This window comes from Spea bombifrons, chromosome 6 (assembly GCF_027358695.1).
Source record: "Spea bombifrons isolate aSpeBom1 chromosome 6, aSpeBom1.2.pri, whole genome shotgun sequence".
Lineage (NCBI taxonomy): Eukaryota > Metazoa > Chordata > Amphibia > Anura > Pelobatidae > Spea > Spea bombifrons.
Window position 1 is genome coordinate 33468589 of NC_071092.1, and position 21698 is coordinate 33490286.

A 21698-nucleotide genomic window follows, 5' to 3' on the forward strand; every position below is an offset into this window, starting at 1 on the left:
GTAACTTTCTGCAAATCCAGTATATGCCAGTTTAGGGGCAGTTATTCAGATGTGGAGGGAGTACAACTCCTAGGGTGCTCAGCCAGCATTTTAAATGAAGAGGGGTTTTTTATGGTTAAATGAGCGTCATGGAGATTGTATAGACGTACCTGTTCTAGTTTATATTCACATAATAACAAACAAAAAAGAATAAAAGAAAAAGGTTAAGTACAATGACAATGTGTGTACTACTTACCAAAATTCAACTGGGTGGAAAAATGGAGAACATACAGCAAAAAATATATTCAGTTTCCATGGTTACATATTATTTCTGATGCCGGGCGAGTGCCTGTTGAGATAGCAGTTTGTTAATATTAAACACTTGGCTCATAGCATGGATAACTCTGAAATGTTTTGTTGAATGTGACTCTTTAAACAAGATTAATCCAGAATAATATGGAACATATGGAGCTATTTGTTTCACATTTAAATATATTGTAAAAGGCAAAAGGTTATTTGGGTTTGTAAAAACAAACCGAAAGACTTTAACCACTTCCTTTGAGTCCTTCCCACCCAAACCACCCCTTTCACAGATCAGCTGAACCTCTGTAGGTAATAATAAAAAAAAAAATTCCAATACAGAGTCATTACTATAATTACATTGTAAGCAAAGAGGTAGGCAGCCTGGAAAAACAAAGTAGGTATTAATTAGACTGGTAGATAAAAATAAAAGTGTGTATATGTAAATATATATATAAATATAACTTGCCATAAGTGTACTCACTACATCTGACCTTAACATACTAGTACGAGTGGGGTTACCTACGTAATATGGCTTATTTGAGTTTGTATTTGTGCCATACATTCGTTTCATAACATTTGATAATACTGTGGATTTGTATAAAGGATGCTGCCATTTGAATTATTAGGATAGGATAACCGGGTATATAAGAAATTTATATATATAAAGATGGAAGCAAACACACACAGGTACTCCTTGCTTCTGTGTCTTTATTGAAACATATAAACGGCTTCTCTTCCTGTTCAGGAGGAAGGAAGAGATAACAACATAAACTTTATTTATACTTATCTTAACCATACAATTGTATCACATAGGCTATAGCACTGTGAGAGCACTTTCAGATTATATCTCCTCAAAGGATATTACTCCAAAAAAGTCCAAAAGGTTTAGCACCAGAAGAGTATGCCTCTATGACTGATAGACATAATGGTAGAGATAATGACTGACCGTTAATGATAATGGTAGCTACTCCAAAAAGGTCCACAAAGTTTAGCACCAGAAGAGTATGCCTCTATGACTGATAGAGATAATGGCCTGTTTGTATGAGAAAGTCATGTGTAAAAGGGATTTCCTTCACCAACATTAGACCAAAAGTGTGGACAAAGTGAAACACAAAGCCACAACTATTGCTGCAGAAGACAAGCAAGAAGCTACAGAAGCACCTTGGAGCTGGAGAAGGGACTATTGATCATCTGTGATGTTGCGAAGGCTTCTTGGTGAAGGAAGAACTTCAAGATGACAGTAAAATCCCAACTCACTGAAAAACAGCTCGTCATTGGCAAGTTAAAAAAAAAGAATATAAAACTAGAATACTGAAGATGAAGAAAGGGTTATTTTTACTGGCATTTCAGTCTTTAATAAACACATTACCAGAAGAAATCTTGGTGAGCCTTCAAGATCTGTATATGCATGAATTTAAGAACACCGAGCCACAAATCACAAACTATGAGAATTCAATCTCTGCACTGAAAAAAATAAACCAAAAAGCACCTGTTAATGTCTCAAATAAAAACATAACTTTTTATATAAGAGGCGCTCTGAAGAAGTCGACATTGAGTCGGTGAAATGCACATTAGGTTATTTTTAGGGTTTTATTTCACCTACAGCGGTATGTGGTGGACCAGAGTGCTGGCCACCTGAGAGCGGGTTAGCTATCTTTTTCACTTTGACCTGACACACTCTTATGGACATTTAAATATGGACTCTCCCCATTTTTAAGTATATTTTTAATTCACCAATTCAATTTTTGTCAACTTTAAATCTATTAGGAATTTCTAAATAGCGTATTTTTCTTCACCTTTTAGTTTAGCTACATCAAAAGTTATTTTAGACATCAATCTGTGCTGTTTGGTATATGTCTGAATTTATATTATTCTTTATTCCTGGCTAATATGTGTACGGATGCTTGGCACTCAAATGGTTAAACATCAGTCCTATCAATTTATAAGGAAAATTGGAAGGCACAGACAACGAGGATTTAAAGTGCAAAAGACACTGTCTTTAGTCACATAGCTGCAATAGTGTGACCTATTAACAGAACATTAACAACTTTAGTGACAACTTTACTTGCGAGGTGATGTGTTAAATGAAAAATGTGTATTTTCCCTAAGTCCGTGTTTACATAACACATTGCGCAAGTGTATGATCGCCCAAGTGCACAGAGATAACACGGTTTTCATTTTATTTTAACTGTAATTTGTTGGAAAATAAGGTGGCACTCTTCCTAACACCACTTAAATTTGAATCTCCTTCAGTTTAGAAGACAAATGTACACACATATACAATCCAATGTTATTCGGATGACATTTTTGCACTGATCACTGATCAGCAGTGCTAGCATGCAGGTCCAAGGGCAATCCGTATGGATCTTTCTCCCAAAAGACCCTTGCTCAATATAATTAAATCTCTAGTCATCTAGAATATGGACAACATAATGAATTAATGATTGATGTCTCCTGAAGCCTTCCCACTGTTATCGTAGCAAAGAGAAACGCATTGATCGGGGATGGGGAGATAAGAAACTATCAGTTTATTTTGAGAATTATTTGAAACAAAACAAATCAGAATATAAGACTAGAATACTAAAAGATCTGAGACTCTACATCAGGGAAAATGGGCAGACTAGGTGGCCGGATGTTATGTGCTGTCATATTTTATGTTTAGATGTTTTTAGGGGAAGGCCCAACCTGGGCACTCCAGTGCCAAGTTTATGTTTGTTGTGTATATATATATATGAAACCAATGATCATAGCCACAGACACAGGACAAATGTCACCTAAAGTAGGTGTTTTCCTAGGTGTTTTTATAAAAGAAATATATATGCCGGTAATATATATAAAAATATATAAAGCTCACATGCTTTACTCCAAGGAAGAGCCATCTGAAGTCGCTGAAATGTATGTACTTGACGTGTTTTTCTACAATGGCCCAATAAAGGTACAAACTTCAGCTAGAGATTCCATGTCATCTTGGGCCAGTATGGCTATATACAGTTTCTATGGTGTGCTTGACATAATGCCAGCAAGTACTAATTAAATGATCAATTATGAATTCCCATTGTGTAAAGAAACTTGACTTTCTTTTACTGCAATAATTAAATGTAAAATAGAACGCTGGTTTGTGTTTTTATACAATTTTGAGTATAACAAAATGTGGTTACATGGTGACACAGTGTATTGTTACTAATAAAAGCAACTCAAATGTGTTTATCTCATATCCCAGCTCACATTTCTCATTGTTTAACCTTAAAAATACTATCACCAGTATAGGAATGCTGGTTTTAGGACAGTGACTTGCTTTTGTGCTATTATTCCCATTCTTCTGGGTAAGGGGGGTTATAGACAGAGAACCTAATGAATTTAACCATGTCATTGCCAAATTTCTCGTTGTTTAACCCTAAAAATACTACCCCCAAAACAGGAACGCTGGTTTTAGGACAGTGACTTGTTATGTACTATTATCCCCATTCTTCTGGGTGATGGGAGTTATAGAGAGAGAACCTAATGAATTTAACCATTTAATTGTCAAAGTAGTGAACAGTGGATTCTGTAACACAATTATTCGACATTTTAGTGGTTAAAGAGAATTAACTGTGGAGGCACCATGGCTTCCTTGTCAGCATTAAACACAGTTCCATGTAAAGTGATGCTAAGTACATCTGGCACTGCTCTATAAATAGATCACACTGCTCCCCTTTCCTCGTATTGTTATCTATTTTTACCAGCTCCCCACACCCCTCGCAGTCAGGGCACACTGGTGTTTTTTTCGGATGAGTGGAAGTGGGAAGGTCTTGTGTGGCTGCTTGTGTCCTGGAAGAGGACTCCCCCCTCTCCTTGTCTGGTGGCCGCGGTGGGGTGGAGGGAGTGCAGTGCGTCACTGCTGGGCTTCGGAACATCTGCGCCGGCGTCCTCCAGGAGCAGAGGAAGGAAAAGCGGGAGCGGGGAGAAGCCTCAGCGAGTCCCGCAGCATCACAGAAGCTCATCGGCCGCTGGAACATCATCGCTCATCGGCCGCTGCCCAGACATGAGGACGAGCTGATCACCCTCGCCCTGCGGCTCTAGGGGCGTCCAAAGCCGGGACCAAGGTCAGTCGGGGTGGGCTGATCACAGTCGGGGTGCACTGTGGAGGGGAACTCGCATTGTATACCCAGAGCTGCATGCTGGAAGGATGTCTACCCCGCCCAGGGGACACTAACCCACTGGGGGAGGGTGAGAGGCAGGCAGGGGGTTTCTGGGGAGATCCACATTGCTCAGCTGCCAGTACACGCGTGGGGAAATGTCCTTGTTGTTGGTGGGTGTGATTGCTGGAGAGTGCTGCTTTGCTGTGCAGGCATCTACCAGGAGGAAGCTGCAGCTTGTAGGAGTTTCATACCTTAAGGTCATTCTGTCCTCACCCTGAAGGTATTGTACCTGAAACAATTGCTTTTCGTTGTGGGAATGTATCGGTAGATTAATGAATTTGTATTCTTTTGAAGATATTGTAACGGCATTTGGGGCAAAAAAAGTTACAATAAATGTAGAATATAAAGTTAGGCACCGATCTATGAACACCGCTTTCCCAAGTAGAGCTTCTTTTAATGTAGGCAGTGACTTGTTGGCGACTTGCGTGGGAACTGATCCCAAATCACAATAGTTACCAGCTGTGGGATGCTTTTGGATATTGAGAAATGCCTATCTATCTATCTATCTATCTATCTATCTAGCTGTCATCATCATCATCTATCTGTCTCCCTCTCTCTATCCAATATTAGGATATCTTGATATATAAAGTATCTGTTGCCCCTCTCATAGGAAGCAGAAGCATGTCATTAGATAAATATAAAAGATTAAATACAAACATAAACTAGTAGTAATTATATTGTAAACAAGGTATTATGAGAACATATGTTTGTCATGTTCTGTAAAATGCCTGTGGAACATTTACTGCTTTTCCTTGCCATTTAATCTAACCATTATTGTGACCTTTAGGGTTGTAGAACACTGAGATACTCTCATACCAGCTGAGATCAAACAGAGTTTAGCATCTTTTCCTAAAAGTGCTATGAGTAGGAGAACATGGGAGGCCTATGTATTCTCCATTTATCCGATTTAAAAATATCTCTAGAAAGTTTGTAGCGCTGCATGGTCCCCATGGTGCTCTTGGCACTTGTAAAAAATGTGATGTAGTTTAATTACTACGTATAGTAAAGTTTTGTAGTTGGATATTCTACATGGGTTCCAAATCATACACCATGCAGCATTCTGCTGGTGAAGGGTTCTGGGTAATACCATGCCATGCCAGTCACCACCTGGCGTGTATCACTTTTTCCCTTCTATCTGCACTCCACGAATTCTGTATCACGTCCAAGCTGTTTCTGAAAACGAATCCCTTGTAGTTGCCATGGAAACTTTGAAAAGCCAACATATCTTTGTTTTGGAGATATCTATCAACCGAGTATAGCTTTATACCCTATATCTTTACATTTTCTCGCCGGCTTGTCTCTAAATAAGCATAGGATATGTGAGTGGGTTGTTTAAGTGGCGTAAACCACATTAATTCAGCATAGCCTGTAAACATATGAGAGCTCTCTCCTACTTTGAAGGGCCTGTTGTAACACATTATAGGATAGCCACTAGAGCCCTGCAAAGCCTTATTTTCAAATAGAATACAAATCTTTGAAGATGGTTTGCATGTTGATTTGCTTTACGAGTGTTATCTGTGTGTCTGAGAGTCGTTTGTGTGATAGAATGTGATCTTCTGAGAGGGGTGTGTGTGTGTGTGTATGTGTGTGGTAGGGTATGATCTGTATGGCTGATAGTGGTGAATGTGCCAAAAGTGTTGTGTGGGTAGTAGATAGTGGTCTGCGTGGCTGAGAGTGGTGTGCGGGTTGTAGATTGTAACCTGTGTTGTTTACAATAGTGTATATGACTGATGATCTTTAAAACAATGTTACAGGGCCTTAGATCAATGTATACCCCGGGTGTCAAGCATACCATAATGCATAACCTTGTTAAATGGCATACTACCTTTAGAAATGTACACCCTCACTGCAGGATATACAATCACTTTAAGGCAATAAATGTTCTCATTATCCCCTTAGTAAATTACTGTATACCATCCCTAGAGAGCATACAATTACTTTGAGACAATGTTTATATTATGGTACCTACCATATCTTCTCAGGAACTTCCCCGCTAGCACAGCACTGCCTTAAGTGGATGAATGGGGATATCACGTAGAGCGTGCCCAAAAGCCAGAGATTCCACGTCTCTGGGTGAGGGTCAGCCCTAGACCTCTACTCACCTGCTTGCTTCACAGGCTTTGAAGCGGCTGCCTGTTCTTGGTGAGCATCTCAAACTTGTTTTAATATGGTGTTTCACCATTCAGGGAACTCTTGGGCCCACCCGAAGTGAAAAAGTGAGTTCAAACGTGGACCTCCTTGCTTGCTTGTGCCAACCAGACCCCACTGATGAGGCCCTTGAAGGCCGAAACGTACGTCAGGGGTTGTTGGTTTCCTTGTGTGGGGAAACTTGCTTCATATTTCAGTTTTGGACATGGAGGTTTTTATATAGTTTCACACAATTGTATGGTTGTATTGTGTTTTTTGTTTCCTATGTACTGTATTTATGCTGAAGTAAGTCTTACAAGACAGCTCAAAAATATTTAGACAAGTATTATTTATGTGCAATGCTTTTTAACCTTTATTTGGCTTTTGGTTGTGTTTTTGGGGTAAACATCAGTGTTTGCTGAACATATATTTAAGAAAAGGCGCCAGTATTGCCTTTTCTTACCTCTTTATCACTTTTTATAAATTGAACACATTGTCTCCACAGTTAATGTATGGAAACTGTGCTCAGAATACTTAATAAATAATTCTTACCGTAATGTTCATATGTTTTCTGTTTCCATTTCAGTTGTAGTGCTTTTCATAAATTAAAGAATAAATGCAGCTTCTTTTTAGCATGTGTCCATTATCATCTTTCGCTTGGGTGTACATTATATAAATTCAGGTAACCAGGCAGGACTAGATGCCTGGCTGTACCCACAAAATACTTAATGGAACCACATTAAAGAACCGCAACCACAAATAGCAGGAAATGTTTTCTCTGATTGACAGCCTTATCACATTACTGTTTATGTGGTATTGAAAAATCAATGATTGTTATTAGCTTTTACTTGTTTAGCGCCAACAATTTACGCAAAGAATTTGTTACAATACATACACTCAAAGTAAATCACAAAAACTAGAATTGACAAACTAAGAGGGTAAAGAGGGCCCTGCTCTTCCCATTCAAAATCTAGTTCTGATCGTTCCTGTTTTTGTGATAAATGGGAACTCGCTTTAATTATTTTCAGAGTGAATTGAACAATGTCAGATTTCATGGGACAACATGAAGGATAGTGTACAATGTTACCTAAAAACAAAGGCCTGTATTTATTAAAAAAAGGTTTAACTGTGGAGCAGTCGTCATGGGAACCCACTGGAGGTTCCTACTGTTTGCTTCATATTAAGCATTTTTACACTACAATGGTTCTTCATTGCAATGGTTCATAGTCAATGGGGTCCATTTACTTTGTGGGTGCAGCATGAAACTTGCATTATTCATTAAAGCCCACTCACGTACCCTCACCTGCAGGAGAGCAGGCGATGTGGGTTTGGGGTTTATTGCCTGTGCCCCACCATGCTTGGGACGGGGGCAATCTTTAGCCCCATTTGCTTAAAAGGGGTCTTGGAAACCATCATTATGATATATATTTGATTATTATTTTAATTACTTATTGTTAGAGGGTTAATGTTTGAATTTCATTATGTGAGTTTCAGACAAGGACATGCGAGTTATTCAACTAGATTGGCTTGTGTATAGCAAAGATCTTCTTTTATCGATGTTACATTGGTTTTTACTATTGTCAACTCAGTTTAACTAACCACAATAATACAACTTGTAACCAAATGGAACATTAGAAAGGTTTTGCAAGTACTTTTCAAAGGGTCCAAACTTTCCCAGAAATAATTCTTTAATTATGTAAATGTTTTCCTTATTCATAATTTATGCTTGGAACACTTAATTGTCACCTAACACAAAAGCAGGCACCAGGTTGTTGAAACAGAAACTGAAATTGCTTCTTAAGAGATTGCCGTGTTTTCAAGTGATGAAACTTTCAGAAGAAGGAATAAATTGATAGACCTACAAAGGTTTATTTGATCAACCTTCTAGGGAATACAGTTAATGTTTTGTGGAAAAGCATTTTTAAGTCGGAGATGTAGACCTTGAATTTATGGCCTCAGTAATTACTTATTTGTCTCCTTTGTATCCACGGTCCTAAAAGAAGTAAATAATGAAAAAGTCAAACCACTAAAAATTTAGCTTGAAATACATAATGTAGTTCATGTGATCTTTATTATAGTTTTAATATAATAAATAATAATTTATAGAATAATGGTTCCAGGCTGATTATAGTGTTAGTATGTGGGTTATATGGCACAATTTCAATGTTCTTACTGTAATGTTAAATTTATGTTTATAGAGTATTGTTTTAGGCAGATGGGAATAAATTCTTTAAAGTAAGAATGTTTTTAAAAAATAGACATGTTAGTAGGTTATTTTTATCATTTAACAAAATACAAAGTGAGTGAACAGAAGAAAAATCAAAGCAATATTTGGTGGGACCACCTTTGCCGTCAAAAAGCATCAATTCTTCTAGGTAAACTTGCACGCAGTTTTTTAAGGAACTCGGCAGTTAGGTTGTTCCAAATATCTTGGAGAACTAACCACAGCTCTTCTTTTTGATTTAGGCAGCCTCAGTTCCTTCTCTCTTTGTGTAATCCCAGACAGACATAAAAATGTTCAGATCTGGGCTCTGAAGATAGTTGTTAATGACTTTGGCCAAGGGTGTCGCTAGGGGGGTTACTGGGGCTGAAGCCACAAATCTCAATTTATTATGCCAGAGTGGAGACTCTGAGGATAAAGCATACTTTAATGTCGGGGGTTCACAAAGGGCTTTGTGTCTCAGTCATGCCATGGTGTATGACTTTTGGCATTGATTCTCAGTAAACTCACCTTGTTTGATGCTCCTCCCCCAGTTTTATTTCCCCTACACAGCTGTTTCTATTTCAGTTAATGATTGTGTTTCAAGCTACATTTTTAAATTGACGATCATTAGCCCCTGTTTGGTGTAATTGTTATCATACATCCAACTATATGCCTACAAAATCCTTGACTTTGTGCAAGTGTGCCTACAAGAATAAAGGCTGTTTTAAAGGCAAAGGGTGGTCACACCAAATATTGATTTAGATTTTTCTTCTGTTCACTCACTTTTCATTTTGTCAAATGATAAAGTAAATAGTTTATTTATTTATTATATCTGTTGTGAAAGCATTCTTACGTTACAGCAATTTTCACCCCCTGTTTAAAACGTTTGCATAGTACAGAATACATACAGAAGTGTACATAAGTGGATCGCTACAGAACTGTGTAAGTCTAGTTTTAGGTAACATGTTTTAGTATACTTGTGCATTCAGATTCTGCCGACCGCTTCCGTGTCCTTGTCTCCCTTTCCGCAGCTCTGCCTTTTCTCTTGCCTCTTCTTGTTGTGTATTAAGATAAAGTAAACGCTCGACATGTAAGCTCGTATTGTCACATTATATACAACCCCTCTCAAGATTTCATTTTCAACTCGGAGGGATCACTTGTAACCTATGCCAAACATGTTAAAAACATGTGATCTGCTTAGGTCATAGTAGATTTGATTCATGTAATGAGAGGTTTCCTGGACACTGTTATTGTTATGAGTCTGGGTTAGTCTTAAGCCAACTAAAAGTTTTGCAGGTGCCCAAGGGCAGTGGTTATCCTGTAAAGAAATGTGCATGAAATTGAATGTTATAGTTGCATTTTTGTGATGTTTCTCTTAGCGTATACTCTGCGCGACAGCTATCACAGCAGATATTTATTTGACAGTGAGATTTATTGTTAAATAATTACATTTCGACTGATTTCATGACCTGGCAGTCTTTAAAGAGCCCCCTGGCAAACCTTCTGCATCTTTGTTAAATCTAAAGAAAGACCACTGAGGTCTCAAGAGATTAAGTAACAAAATATCGTTTTCTGTTTTGGCCCAATCAAAAGTATCAGCTTCAACCAATGTATTAATATCTATTAGTAACAGTAAAAAAATTAAATAATATCTATTTCTGTTAAATAAACAAAAGGGGACACAGTAGCTCTTCCGTTTGGTAAAATCGTATCCGTTTTCACACATGCTCGAATCAAAAGTAGCCCAATAGGTTAGGCTGATAGATATGTAATAAAGTTATATTGTACTATTTTACCTTCTTTTCTTAGTTTACATTTTAAACTCTGTTTGGGAACCCTGACATTATGTCTGTATCCATCCAAAAATAGATACTGTACCTTATCATTTAAGAAAACAGTAGGTGTGTGTGTTTTCTTGGGAGACTAGAAACACATTTTAATTACATTAATTACATTAAGTAGCAGCAGAACTTACTGGCTGTGTTACCGGCAGGAGAAGAAAGGTTTCATTCACCCAAGCAGGAACAGCATGTGACGGCCTGTACAGCAGCGCTCATTCACCGCGGTGTGCTGTTAGCCAGGTGAAAGAGGAGCTGCTAGTTGGAAATGAATGATTTTATTTTAAGAAGGAATTACTGATATTTCAGATGCATCCTGCTTTCTAACGCAGCTTTAACTGGAGCCTTACCCATTTCTTTTAAAAAAAGAAAAAAATGACTCCAGATGATTGTAATTGATTTGCTATATACCAAGGCACCTTGTTGTGATCGAGTGTGTTGGTATGGTCTTTCAGAAACAGACAGTGATGCATTTACCTTCTGCGCTACCATAGGCCCGACCTAGGGCAGTGGCCCCAGCCGCCCCTTCCTTGTCGGAGATGGGCCAGTTGACGAGATCATTGAGCAGCGGGACACTGGAGGGCCTGATCACCCGAGAGGGCCTGATCTGCACCCCCTGGACCTGCCACCCTAGGCCTAGTTGGCCTTGGCTAGACTATGTCACTGGCTATAGACCCCTATTTTCCACCATGTATTAGTATTTAAGAAAACAGTCTAAAGAGAGCATTGGTATTTGCTTGAACAAGGAAATGTACTTAGTCCTTTCTTGTCTGAATTAAGCACTTTACTTTTTGTTGTGTTTTTCCTCTTCGGTTATTTATGCCTGATAATTAGACTAATGGTTTTATTATTTTGTTTGGAGAACTGGCGCATTAAGCCACTGATCTGCTGTGTACCTCTGAGAGCAAGCTGATACAGCCGGAAATGTGTCTGAGTCACTGGCTCTGGTGTTTGTACGTAATATAAATGTTTATGTGCTACTAAATGGGGGGCATTGATTTATGCAGTAAGTAAGAGACAATGTTTACGGTCATAAATATTTGTAGTTGAGCATGTTTCGAATGAAGAATCAGTGTTTGATTCTGGCTGAACATGACGACAGTCGTACTCAAGAATATCCTCGGCATGATAACGCAAGACTTAATTCTATTAAGAATTTCCCCTTTTATTTCTTTGTTTATCCCAGACTCAAGTGATTGTCCTTCAAACTCAGTATTCAACTATTTTTGTTTTTCTGAATTTTTGTTTACCCATATTAAGTGTTACATTACCATATGTAAATAGCCAAGTTTGGGAGATGTATAGGTATATTCCACCTAGGAAACCTTCAACATTTACATTTGCCAAATAAGGCCCACTGGACGAGTATAGAGAGGGTCATGACTACTGGCATATGCCTGTATAACCCCTGGTTGTATGGCTATTTACTTTTGTTATGACTGTTTTTTTCCCACGTTCCTGGCCGAAAGTAGACTATTGTGTTTCTCTGTGCTGTTGTTGTCCCTCTTGGTGTTTCGTGTATGTTGTTTTTTTAGTCACAGCTGCAGAGATTTTCCTCCTGACTAGCACTTATTCGGCAACTCAGGACTTATAGATCATGTGTTGGCAGGGTCGGACCGACGCCGTCTGGCGGCCCTGACTTTTTAAGTATGGCAGCCACCTAGTGACCTCAGCGTGGCTGACAGCTGGATATCCATGGTCACACGCTGTAGCACCCGATGTGTATGAGGTGATGTTGGCCAGCAGCCCACCAGGCATTAACCCTGTGTGCCAGATGGTCAGTCTCAGCCAACTGGAGCAGTCTGAAGGGTAGTGAAGGTTATGCTGGTAATTGTTTGTGCTGGTTATACGTTCAATAATGCGGACAACAACCTACCCACAATACGTTGTCCCTGTGTCAGTTTGGGGTTAGGCAGGCTATGTGCTTAAGCATTCATGGTATCCTGGACACTCAGACATCCTTCCACTCAATTCTACCTCAGAAGGTTGGCTTGCGGCCACTCAGCGTATTTAATCCCTTGCATTATCTAAATCACTAATATATTATAATACTATTTGTAATACGGCTCTGGAACTCTGTTTCACTGAATTACTCCAGTAACAGAGTCCTTGTTTTGTATTTTGTTATTTTGATTACAACGTTTGCTAAAAAAAAAATGCAGAGGAAACTTTATACATCTTGATAATATTGCCAAGTATGAATCAGTAAGACCTAATATGTTTGACAACTCCCTACCAGTCTTGTCACAACTCATTTTTAGTAGAAATTTAACAATTCTCAGATTTTGTATTAATGATTATATTTTGACCACTTTTTTTTTACACAATTGGAGATGTTCATGTGCACTTTCTGCAGTTCAGTTATAAGTCAGGTCATAGTCTACTCTTTTTGTGCATTTTTAGTTCATCAAAAACATATATATTTATATGGTTATTGTCTTAGCTGTAATGGATCCTAAATGGCAGGAAGCATCTTATTTTATAGAGGACATTCTGTGACCAATTACACGATGCAGTAGGCATAATTTCTGCAAAAGACCCAGAAATAGAGAAGGCTTTATGTACAATTAGACCTCAGGAGTGAAGGCTCTCAGACTGGGGAAGTTCATAAAAGCAAACAGCAGAGTGAAAAAAATGAGACATCATACAAATGGAAAAGTAAGCAAGAAATAGACTGAGTACATTTCCCCTATTTAATGATTTATCAGATTATAGTAATAAGAAAATTATAATATGGACTGACTCATAGCTCTAGTTCTCTATACTCATTTTATATGAGAGGATAAGCTTGAATTTCTAAGTGATCCTCTTCCAATCTTACAATATGCTTTATACAACATTAGAACAAGGACATGTTCTTTATTACCGTTATGTATTTTAATACATATCTGCATCCAGAAGCCTCAGAGTTATTTCTTCTTGAAGTTTGGTGTGATGGGACCCACTAGCTGTTGTTCTTCCGGTCCATTCTGCACTGGTTACTTCAAGGGCCGTCATAAGAAGTTTTGGGTACCCATACAGAACAAATGGTCTGTCCCCCCTCCCCCGATGACTCTCCCACCACACTACTAGGTGTTTTTTTTTGCAAAAATGGTGCAGACAAGCTGTTTGGAGTACTGACAAGCCATTTGCATGCAAAGAACTCAGATGATTAGCCCCCTCCATTAGCAGACATGAGCAGTTTCAGACAATTTAACCTCCATCCATTATGAGACATTACACAGACACAGTTACGCACACACACGGACAAACACAGTCACATACACACTCATATTGCACACACACAGTGGGTTTCTTACCTTATGCTAGCTTCAGTTTACACTGAGCTCCGTGTAGAGGGACTCGGCAAATCAGGAAAGGCTTCTGAACTCTCAGCCAATCAGGAGAGTTGAAAATATCTCCTGAATGGCTGAGATCGCCTTCACCCTAGTGCGGGCTCCTCCTCAGGCACCCTCTAATTAGTGGTCCAGTGCTGAGTTTTTTAACCGGAGGGAGACTTTATCTCCTTGAGCGGACCCCCAGGACAGCCAGGTCCCTTACAACTATATTGGTTGTACTCCCTGATGGCAGCTCTGGTTATTTCACAAAGAAACATTCTTCCACTGACATTTTTGATGACATTTTAGTAACCACAGATTATTTGATGAGACTCTGTTTTAGGGAGCAGTATTCCCTAAAGATTATCTGAACAAGTATGTAGATGCTAAACCACAGTGGATAGATAGTAGCATTTAAAATAAAATGTAATCTTGGGAACTCTCTGGATCTGCAGAGGTGGCCACGGTTAATGCAACTGATTGCTGGGCTTTCTAGGGTAGCCCTTTGATCTTTTAGAGGAGAAATTGTGTCCCCTGCCTTGTTCTCCCAACATCCAGCTCCCTTTCGATCCCACTTTTGGCTAGTGATATCCGTCATCCTACTTTCCTGGCTTCCTTCCACAAATACCTGGTTTTAGACCATTCAGCATTCTGCAGCCTTAGGCTCCTTGCATACTTATTAATGCCCTATGTACACTAAGGGCAAATGCATGCCCGGAGCACATGCAAGTGTCTACCTTGTGTGCATAAGTTAAAATACCACCATTGTCAAGTTGTCCTTAAGAGGAACCTGACTGTCTATAACAGGACCCTGATTGTAAATCTGGTATGAACCTTCAGAAAATCAGCCTGTAAAACACCAGTGAGCTAATCTCCAATTGTGGCATAGTTAACTGTGAGATGGAACAATTGGTGAAACGTGATATGAGCCTTAATTGTTATTATATATGGAGTAATAAGTGTACATTTTACAAAACACATACATAGAAAATATAACTGTCAAACCATACACTTTTATTATCAACAGTCTTATGGCTGCAGAATACAGATCCTCACAGTACTTACACCTACTACATTTTTGGATGTAAGCCACCACTGTAAGTCTCAAGTATTTTGAACATAATATTTACAAGAGCGAAAAAGTCCTCTCGAGACCTGATTAACTGCTCATCTTTGTAACTTATTAAGTAAGTGCTACAGAAATCAGTAAAACACGGATAACATATTAACCTAAAGAGTTCCATGACAGGGAAGTTAGAATCTAATGTCAGAAATATGTTGAACTACTGCTCGATCATTTACACTACATTAAAATTCTAGTTTTTGTTTAAATTTTTTTATAAATAACAGTAGAAGATTGTACATCAGTTGCATATGGAATTATATGGTGAAGAAATGGTTAAAAATGAGAACTTTCCTTTAGTAGTGTTTGATCCCTGAGCAAACGACACCTGATTATTACACCCAGGAACTTTCTGGCTCTGGTTACCTGGGGTCCCCCTTGCAAGATGCAAGTAGAAGGTCCTGCTGATGTTGGTGGGTGGACCCTCTGACGTTGTAGGTGGTCCCGCAGACGCTGCGGGACACGTGCTATTTTTACTGGGAGAGTGAGCGGGGACTGGGACCCAGAGTTTCCAAGTAGTGAGCTGGAGAAGCAGTGATTCACCTGGAGAGTTCCCAAGTATTAGGACATTGTTCTTTGTCCTGTATTTTTTGTAGGAAATAGCGCAATCTTTTTTTTTTTTTCCTTAGTTTTAAATCAGGTTTCACCAAATAATAAAGGTTTACAAAATCTAAAGTCTAATGGATTTTACTATACATGCATCTAATCCATCTCATTCTTTAGTCCCTGAACTGTATATTTTCCTTGCGTTAAACCCAACTAAACATGTTGTTCTCACTATAAGGAAATTGCATTTGTTTTTGTCGGGTGCCCTGTCTCGGCCTCTGTAATGCAAGCCATTTACTGGCTTTTTTGGTTTAAATAAGGTTGTACACTGCATTGTTTAAAATAATCGCAGGTCTTCTTGAGAGACGCTCTTTGGTCTATACATTCATCTAAGTTGTGTCAGGTTCACGTCCCAAAATAACAATTATCAACTTAGATATTCATTAAAACCAACATGTATGCAACATTTCTGGACTCTGCATCTGACCTTGGCTGGATACCTGTGAGAAACATTCCAGTGCCCATCATTATGCCACAGGCATTGTTATAGGCACTGTACATAACATGCATTTGTGCTACCTTTCCAACTGATCTACTATGCATGATAAAAGTTCGGCTACGGATCAAAAATGAATTTCTTTATAAACCTTCTACAATTTGTTTGTGTGTCGGCATGAATACACTTAAGCACATTCATTGGCTTTAAAATATTTTTTTTACTTTGTAAAAAAGCAATTTTGTGTTTTTGTTGTAGTTTTGTGAGATTGCACACACACTCGCAAGCATACCTCCCAAGTATGAGGTATGCTCGCGGGTGTGCATTTCACAACCGCTGCAGTACATATCCATAATGACATAAAAGCAATCCTTTGGCACTACGGTTGTTGAGTAATCATTTTTCCCTTGATGCTTAACATACCAGACTGGCTGAGAGTCATGGAAAATCCAGTTTCCACAACAGGAGTTTTAACTAACACTAGCTGCAATACATGTTTGCAATCAACTATCTTGTGTCTGCAGCATACAAACTGTGTCTGCCTGTGAAGGAGGAGCTGCCAGAGTGAAGGGGAGGAGACCAGCTAGAGGGAAAGGAAGAGAGCAGACCAAATCACTCTGACAGCAGGGGTGTACAGAATTAGATACAACCTTTTTTGCTGCACTCCCCTAACTACCAGATTTTTTTTTCAACTCTTTATGTCTAGTTATCCTACTCTAAACAGCCTGTGGTAACAATATATATATCTTTTGTTTTTGTCAGGAAAATGATTCCGGTAACCGAATTCCGTCAGTTTTCTGAGCAACAGCCAGCCTTCCGAGTGCTAAAACCATGGTGGGATGTGTTCACAGATTATCTAGCTATGGTCATGCTTATGGTAGGTGTGTTTGGCTGCACTTTGCAGGTGAGTTATTTGTTACTGCAATATATGTTTATAAAATATTTGTATTTTTGTACTCAACCAGAATTCTAATTTATTATATGTTTTTAAGCCTCACCTATATTATGGAGTCCGTTCACAAAATGTTCTGTAGGCAGTCAAGTCAGATATGTGAGGCTAACTCAGCTGAGTTGACCTTAAATTGAACACTCAAGTCAGTGTACTCGATACTTTAAACTCTCAATCCCCAAAAGATCATTAAAAAGCATAAAAAGATTTTGTTTGTATTGTCGCTGTGTATTTTTGGCTGTCCTGGATAATGCAGCTTTATGTTCAAACCCACCAAATACTGTCATAAATATGATTCAAGAAAAATGCTAATTTCTATAGTATAGCATATCCTACTTGGGTGTACGTACACAAGTACATTTCAATCAGATTTTTCAGTTCTTAATTGTTGTTATTGTTTACAAAAATCAACCAGAGCTGTCTAGCAGAACCTTGAATAAGCAGTGGTTATTTATAGCATTCTTAAAGCTGTATGTCTTTTGTTGTTATTGACACACAGCCCTGCATCATTATGCTTATCATCATGTTATGTTTGACGAGAACGCTTTATTTTTTATCTTGTTTTTCTATACTCAACTCAAAGTTCTAACATTTCTTATCTGTTTCTTTTTACACATTTATGAACTTCACTGAAAGGTTTCTGTTTTGCTTTTTGTATATTCAGGTGATGCAAGATAAGATAATATGTCTGCCTAAAAGAATACAAACCTCTGACAACTCTTCTGCCTATAATGCATCAACTTTTGCGGCCACTACCTTACCACTTCCTGCACCTAACCCGACAGCTTCGACTGGAACTGTGGAAATGAAGGGTCTGAAGACAAACCTAGACATCCAGCAATATAGTTACATCAACCAAATGTGCTACGAGCGTGCTCTGCATTGGTATGCAAAGTATTTTCCCTATCTGGTCCTCATTCATACTTTGGTTTTCATGTTGTGTAGCAACTTTTGGTTTAAGTTTCCTGGTTCAAGCTCAAAAATTGAACACTTTATTTCAATCCTGGGAAAATGTTTTGATTCACCTTGGACAACCAGAGCCTTATCTGAAGTGTCTGGTGAGGAGCCAGAAGAAAAGGACAATGTGAAGAACAATATGACCAAATCCATCACAAGTCCACCTGCAGCAGATAGTCCACTGGTGAAGACTCAGTCCCTGAGATCAATCCCGGAGAAATTTGTTGTTGATAAAACTACAGCAGGGGCCCTGGATAAGAAAGAAGGCGAGCAGGCAAAGGCATTATTTGAAAAGGTAAAAAAATTCAGACTCCACGTGGAAGAAGGAGATTTACTTTATACCATGTATGTCCGCCAAACCTTCCTAAAAGTAGTGAAGGTCATAATAATTCTTGGTTACAATAGTGTGCTTGTGTCAGAAGTAAGGTACACTGTGCAGTGTAATGTTGATATACAAGACATGACTGGATATAAGAACTTTTCTTGTAACCATACAATGGCACATCTGTTCTCTAAGCTGTCCTTTTGTTACTTATGCTTTGTTGGTGTCTACGGCCTAACGTGCATCTATACAATTTACTGGCTATTCTATCGATCCTTAAAGGAATACTCATTTGAGTATGTTCGTCAAGAGACTGGCATAGATGATATACCTGATGTCAGAAATGATTTTGCCTTTATGTTCCACATGATTGACCAGTATGATCCTTTGTACTCCAAGAGATTTGCTGTTTTTCTCTCAGAAGTTAGTGAAAATAAATTAAAGCAACTCAACTTAAACAATGAGTGGACAGCTGATAAGCTAAGACAGAGGTCACAAACAAATGCTAACAACCGATTGGAAATTCAGTTATTTATGCTCTCTGGCATTCCAGATACCATCTTTGAAGTCACTGAATTACAGGCTCTTAAGCTGGAAATTATTAATAACGTCACTATACCAGCCACCATTGCTCAGCTTGATCACCTTGAAGAGTTGTCTCTGTATCAGTGCTCCTTAAAAATTCACGTTGCAGCCTTGACATTCTTAAAGGACAACTTAAAGGTATTGAGAGTAAAGTTTGATGACATTCGAGAAATTCCACCATGGATGTATAGTTTGAGGAACTTGGAGGAACTTTCATTAATTGGCTCATTATGCCCAGATGTAGCCAAAAACATTACACTCGAGTCTTTTCGTGAGCTGAAATCTCTTAAAATCTTATTTATAAAGAGTAATTTAGTGAAAATCCCTCAAAGTACTGTTGATGTTTCTAGTCATCTTGTAAAGCTCTGTATCCATAATGATGGCACCAAGTTGGTGATGCTGAATAATTTGAAGAAAATGGTCAACTTAACAGAGTTGGAGCTTATTCATTGTGATCTAGAGCGTATTCCCCATTCCATTTTTAGTCTCTTAACACTCCAAGACCTTGATCTGAAAGAAAATAACATCAAATCCATTGAAGAAATAGTTAGTTTCCAGCACCTGCGAAAACTTACTGCCTTAAAGCTTTGGTATAACAGCATTTCATATATTCCAGAACATATCAAAAAACTAACCAGCCTGGAACGTCTTTACTTTAGCCACAATAAAATAGAGATCCTTCCTTCTCACTTATTCTTATGCCACAAACTCAGGTTCTTAGACTTATCTTACAACGATATTAGATTCATTCCACCTGAAATAGGGGTACTCCAAAGCTTACAGTTTTTCTCAATTGCATGCAACAAAGTAGAAAGTGTACCTGATGAACTCTACTTCTGCAAGAAGTTAAAGACTTTGAAACTTGGGAAAAATAACCTGTGCTCTCTCTCACCAAAAATTGGTAACTTGGTGTTCCTCTCCCATTTGGACCTTAAAGGCAATCACTTTGAAATTCTGCCACCGGAACTTGGTGAATGCAAGGCTTTGAAGAAGAACGGACTTTCTGTAGAGGATGCCTTGTTTGATACGCTGCCTTCTGAAATTAGAGAACAAATGAAATCTGAGTAAGATCCCCATGATTTCTACATGTTGGGCATTATTTACTATTATTCTCATGCTACTTTGTGGCCATGGTTTCAGTACTTTACAATGTAAATTATCAACGACCAGACAACACTGAGGCATTTGTAAAATTTGTTGAAGGACAATATGTAATTTTAGGACCTTGGTAGACTTATTTGTCATTTTAAATACTCAGGTACTGTATATGTATTACTGAGGGAAGCACATTCTTAGGGAATATATATATATATATATATATATATATATCTTTTACAGACCAAACACAAATAAACTTTAATAAATGATATATATTACATGTTACTCAGGTAGTAACTCCTACAAAATGATAACCATAGTTCTTGAAAATTTGTTAATGAAACCAAATGTAAAGGTTTGTGCTAATAAAATTACATTCTATTTAAGGTATGACCAGCCTATGACCCACCATCTGATGTTAGGTTACAATCTCATCATACTTGTACAGGCTGAATTTGGCATGGTTTGAAGTTCCCAAACAGTGTAGGTAGTAAAGACCTGAGAATCGGACAAATATTTCCATTCAGAATATTTTCCCCTTCTCTGGGCATATGGAGTATATTTCAGTCGTTTCCATCTCTAAACGTCATCCGCTTTGTTGTCGGCGTTTAATCCTACGTTTGCAGTCAACCATTGTTCAAAGTACATATAACATTCCTCATACTCTATAGCAGATCGTTTGGTTAAAAGCATAAGAATATAATTTTATGTCAGAGATTAGAAAAATTAATTCTGAATTTCTTTTCAAGCCCAAAGACAGAAAATGTGTATGTCATTGTTCTGTTCTGTTTGTTTTTTTTTTTGTAAATGTATGTTGTAATATATATACCTATTTATCGACTTTGTGTTATGTGCCTTATTTATATACAGTTGCCTTTTTAATTCTGTATGACCTGTGATTGAGACATTTAATAAAAATCAGTATGTATAACTATAGTGGTGCGTTCCTTCTGCATGAAGGGCAAATTTAATTGGTAATGTTTTTATAAATGACCTTAGAGTTGTACCATGTTAGCCATAGAAAGAGAGAAAGCTAATTTGGTAAAGATGATACCTGTATTGGCTAATAATGGACTGGAAGCTTTCATCCTAAATAAGTTTATATAGTCTCAAAAGCTTGAAATTTATTATACATCAGCCAGTAAAATGTATCATCTTTTGCTTTTTTTGTGTTAAGTACAGAGATAATGCATCAAATGAGAGGCTATCCCTGAAATCACTAGCAGCACGAGATGTTCACTGAATGAAGGGTTGAAGGGCCTTTATCATTACCTAAAATATTTTGCCACCTGTAACAGTGCCCTTTCAGCTTGTTTCTCATGTCACCTTTATTTATTGTCTTGGACTGATCACCCAACGTGGCTTTTGGTCTTAGGTCCTGTGGTTCCGTCACCTCAAAGACTGATGAGAGACTGCTTATGCCTGTCAGGTACTGCTGCCTTCCCATCAGCACTTCTGATTATAAAGGCACCATATAAGTATAGTACATCTGGCATATATAGTACATACAGTAGTTCTATAGCAAGAAGAATCGCCTACAACTCTGTAAACTATATTTACTTAACATGTTTAGACACAGGCCTTTTCTTCCTCATCTCTGTGTGCCGTCAGTGTTTGCTAGAAACTACCGTACTGGTTTACCGCTCTAAGACAATCTGGCAAGTTGCTTTATTGCTA

At 38.2% G+C, this 21698-nt stretch overlaps 1 protein-coding gene across 1 annotated transcript; it reads left to right on the forward strand.

Annotated features, from left to right (window-relative positions):
- Positions 1 to 4296: 4296 nt before the first annotated feature.
- Positions 4297 to 20238, forward strand: LRRC8C (leucine rich repeat containing 8 VRAC subunit C). The gene is made up of 3 exons (XM_053469984.1): positions 4297 to 4364; positions 16873 to 17014; positions 17724 to 20238. Exons 2-3 carry the CDS (start codon positions 16877 to 16879, stop codon positions 19989 to 19991), a joined length of 2406 nt encoding a protein of 801 aa, XP_053325959.1. The 5' UTR covers positions 4297 to 4364; positions 16873 to 16876; the 3' UTR covers positions 19992 to 20238.
- The last annotated feature ends 1460 nt before the right edge of the window (positions 20239 to 21698 follow it).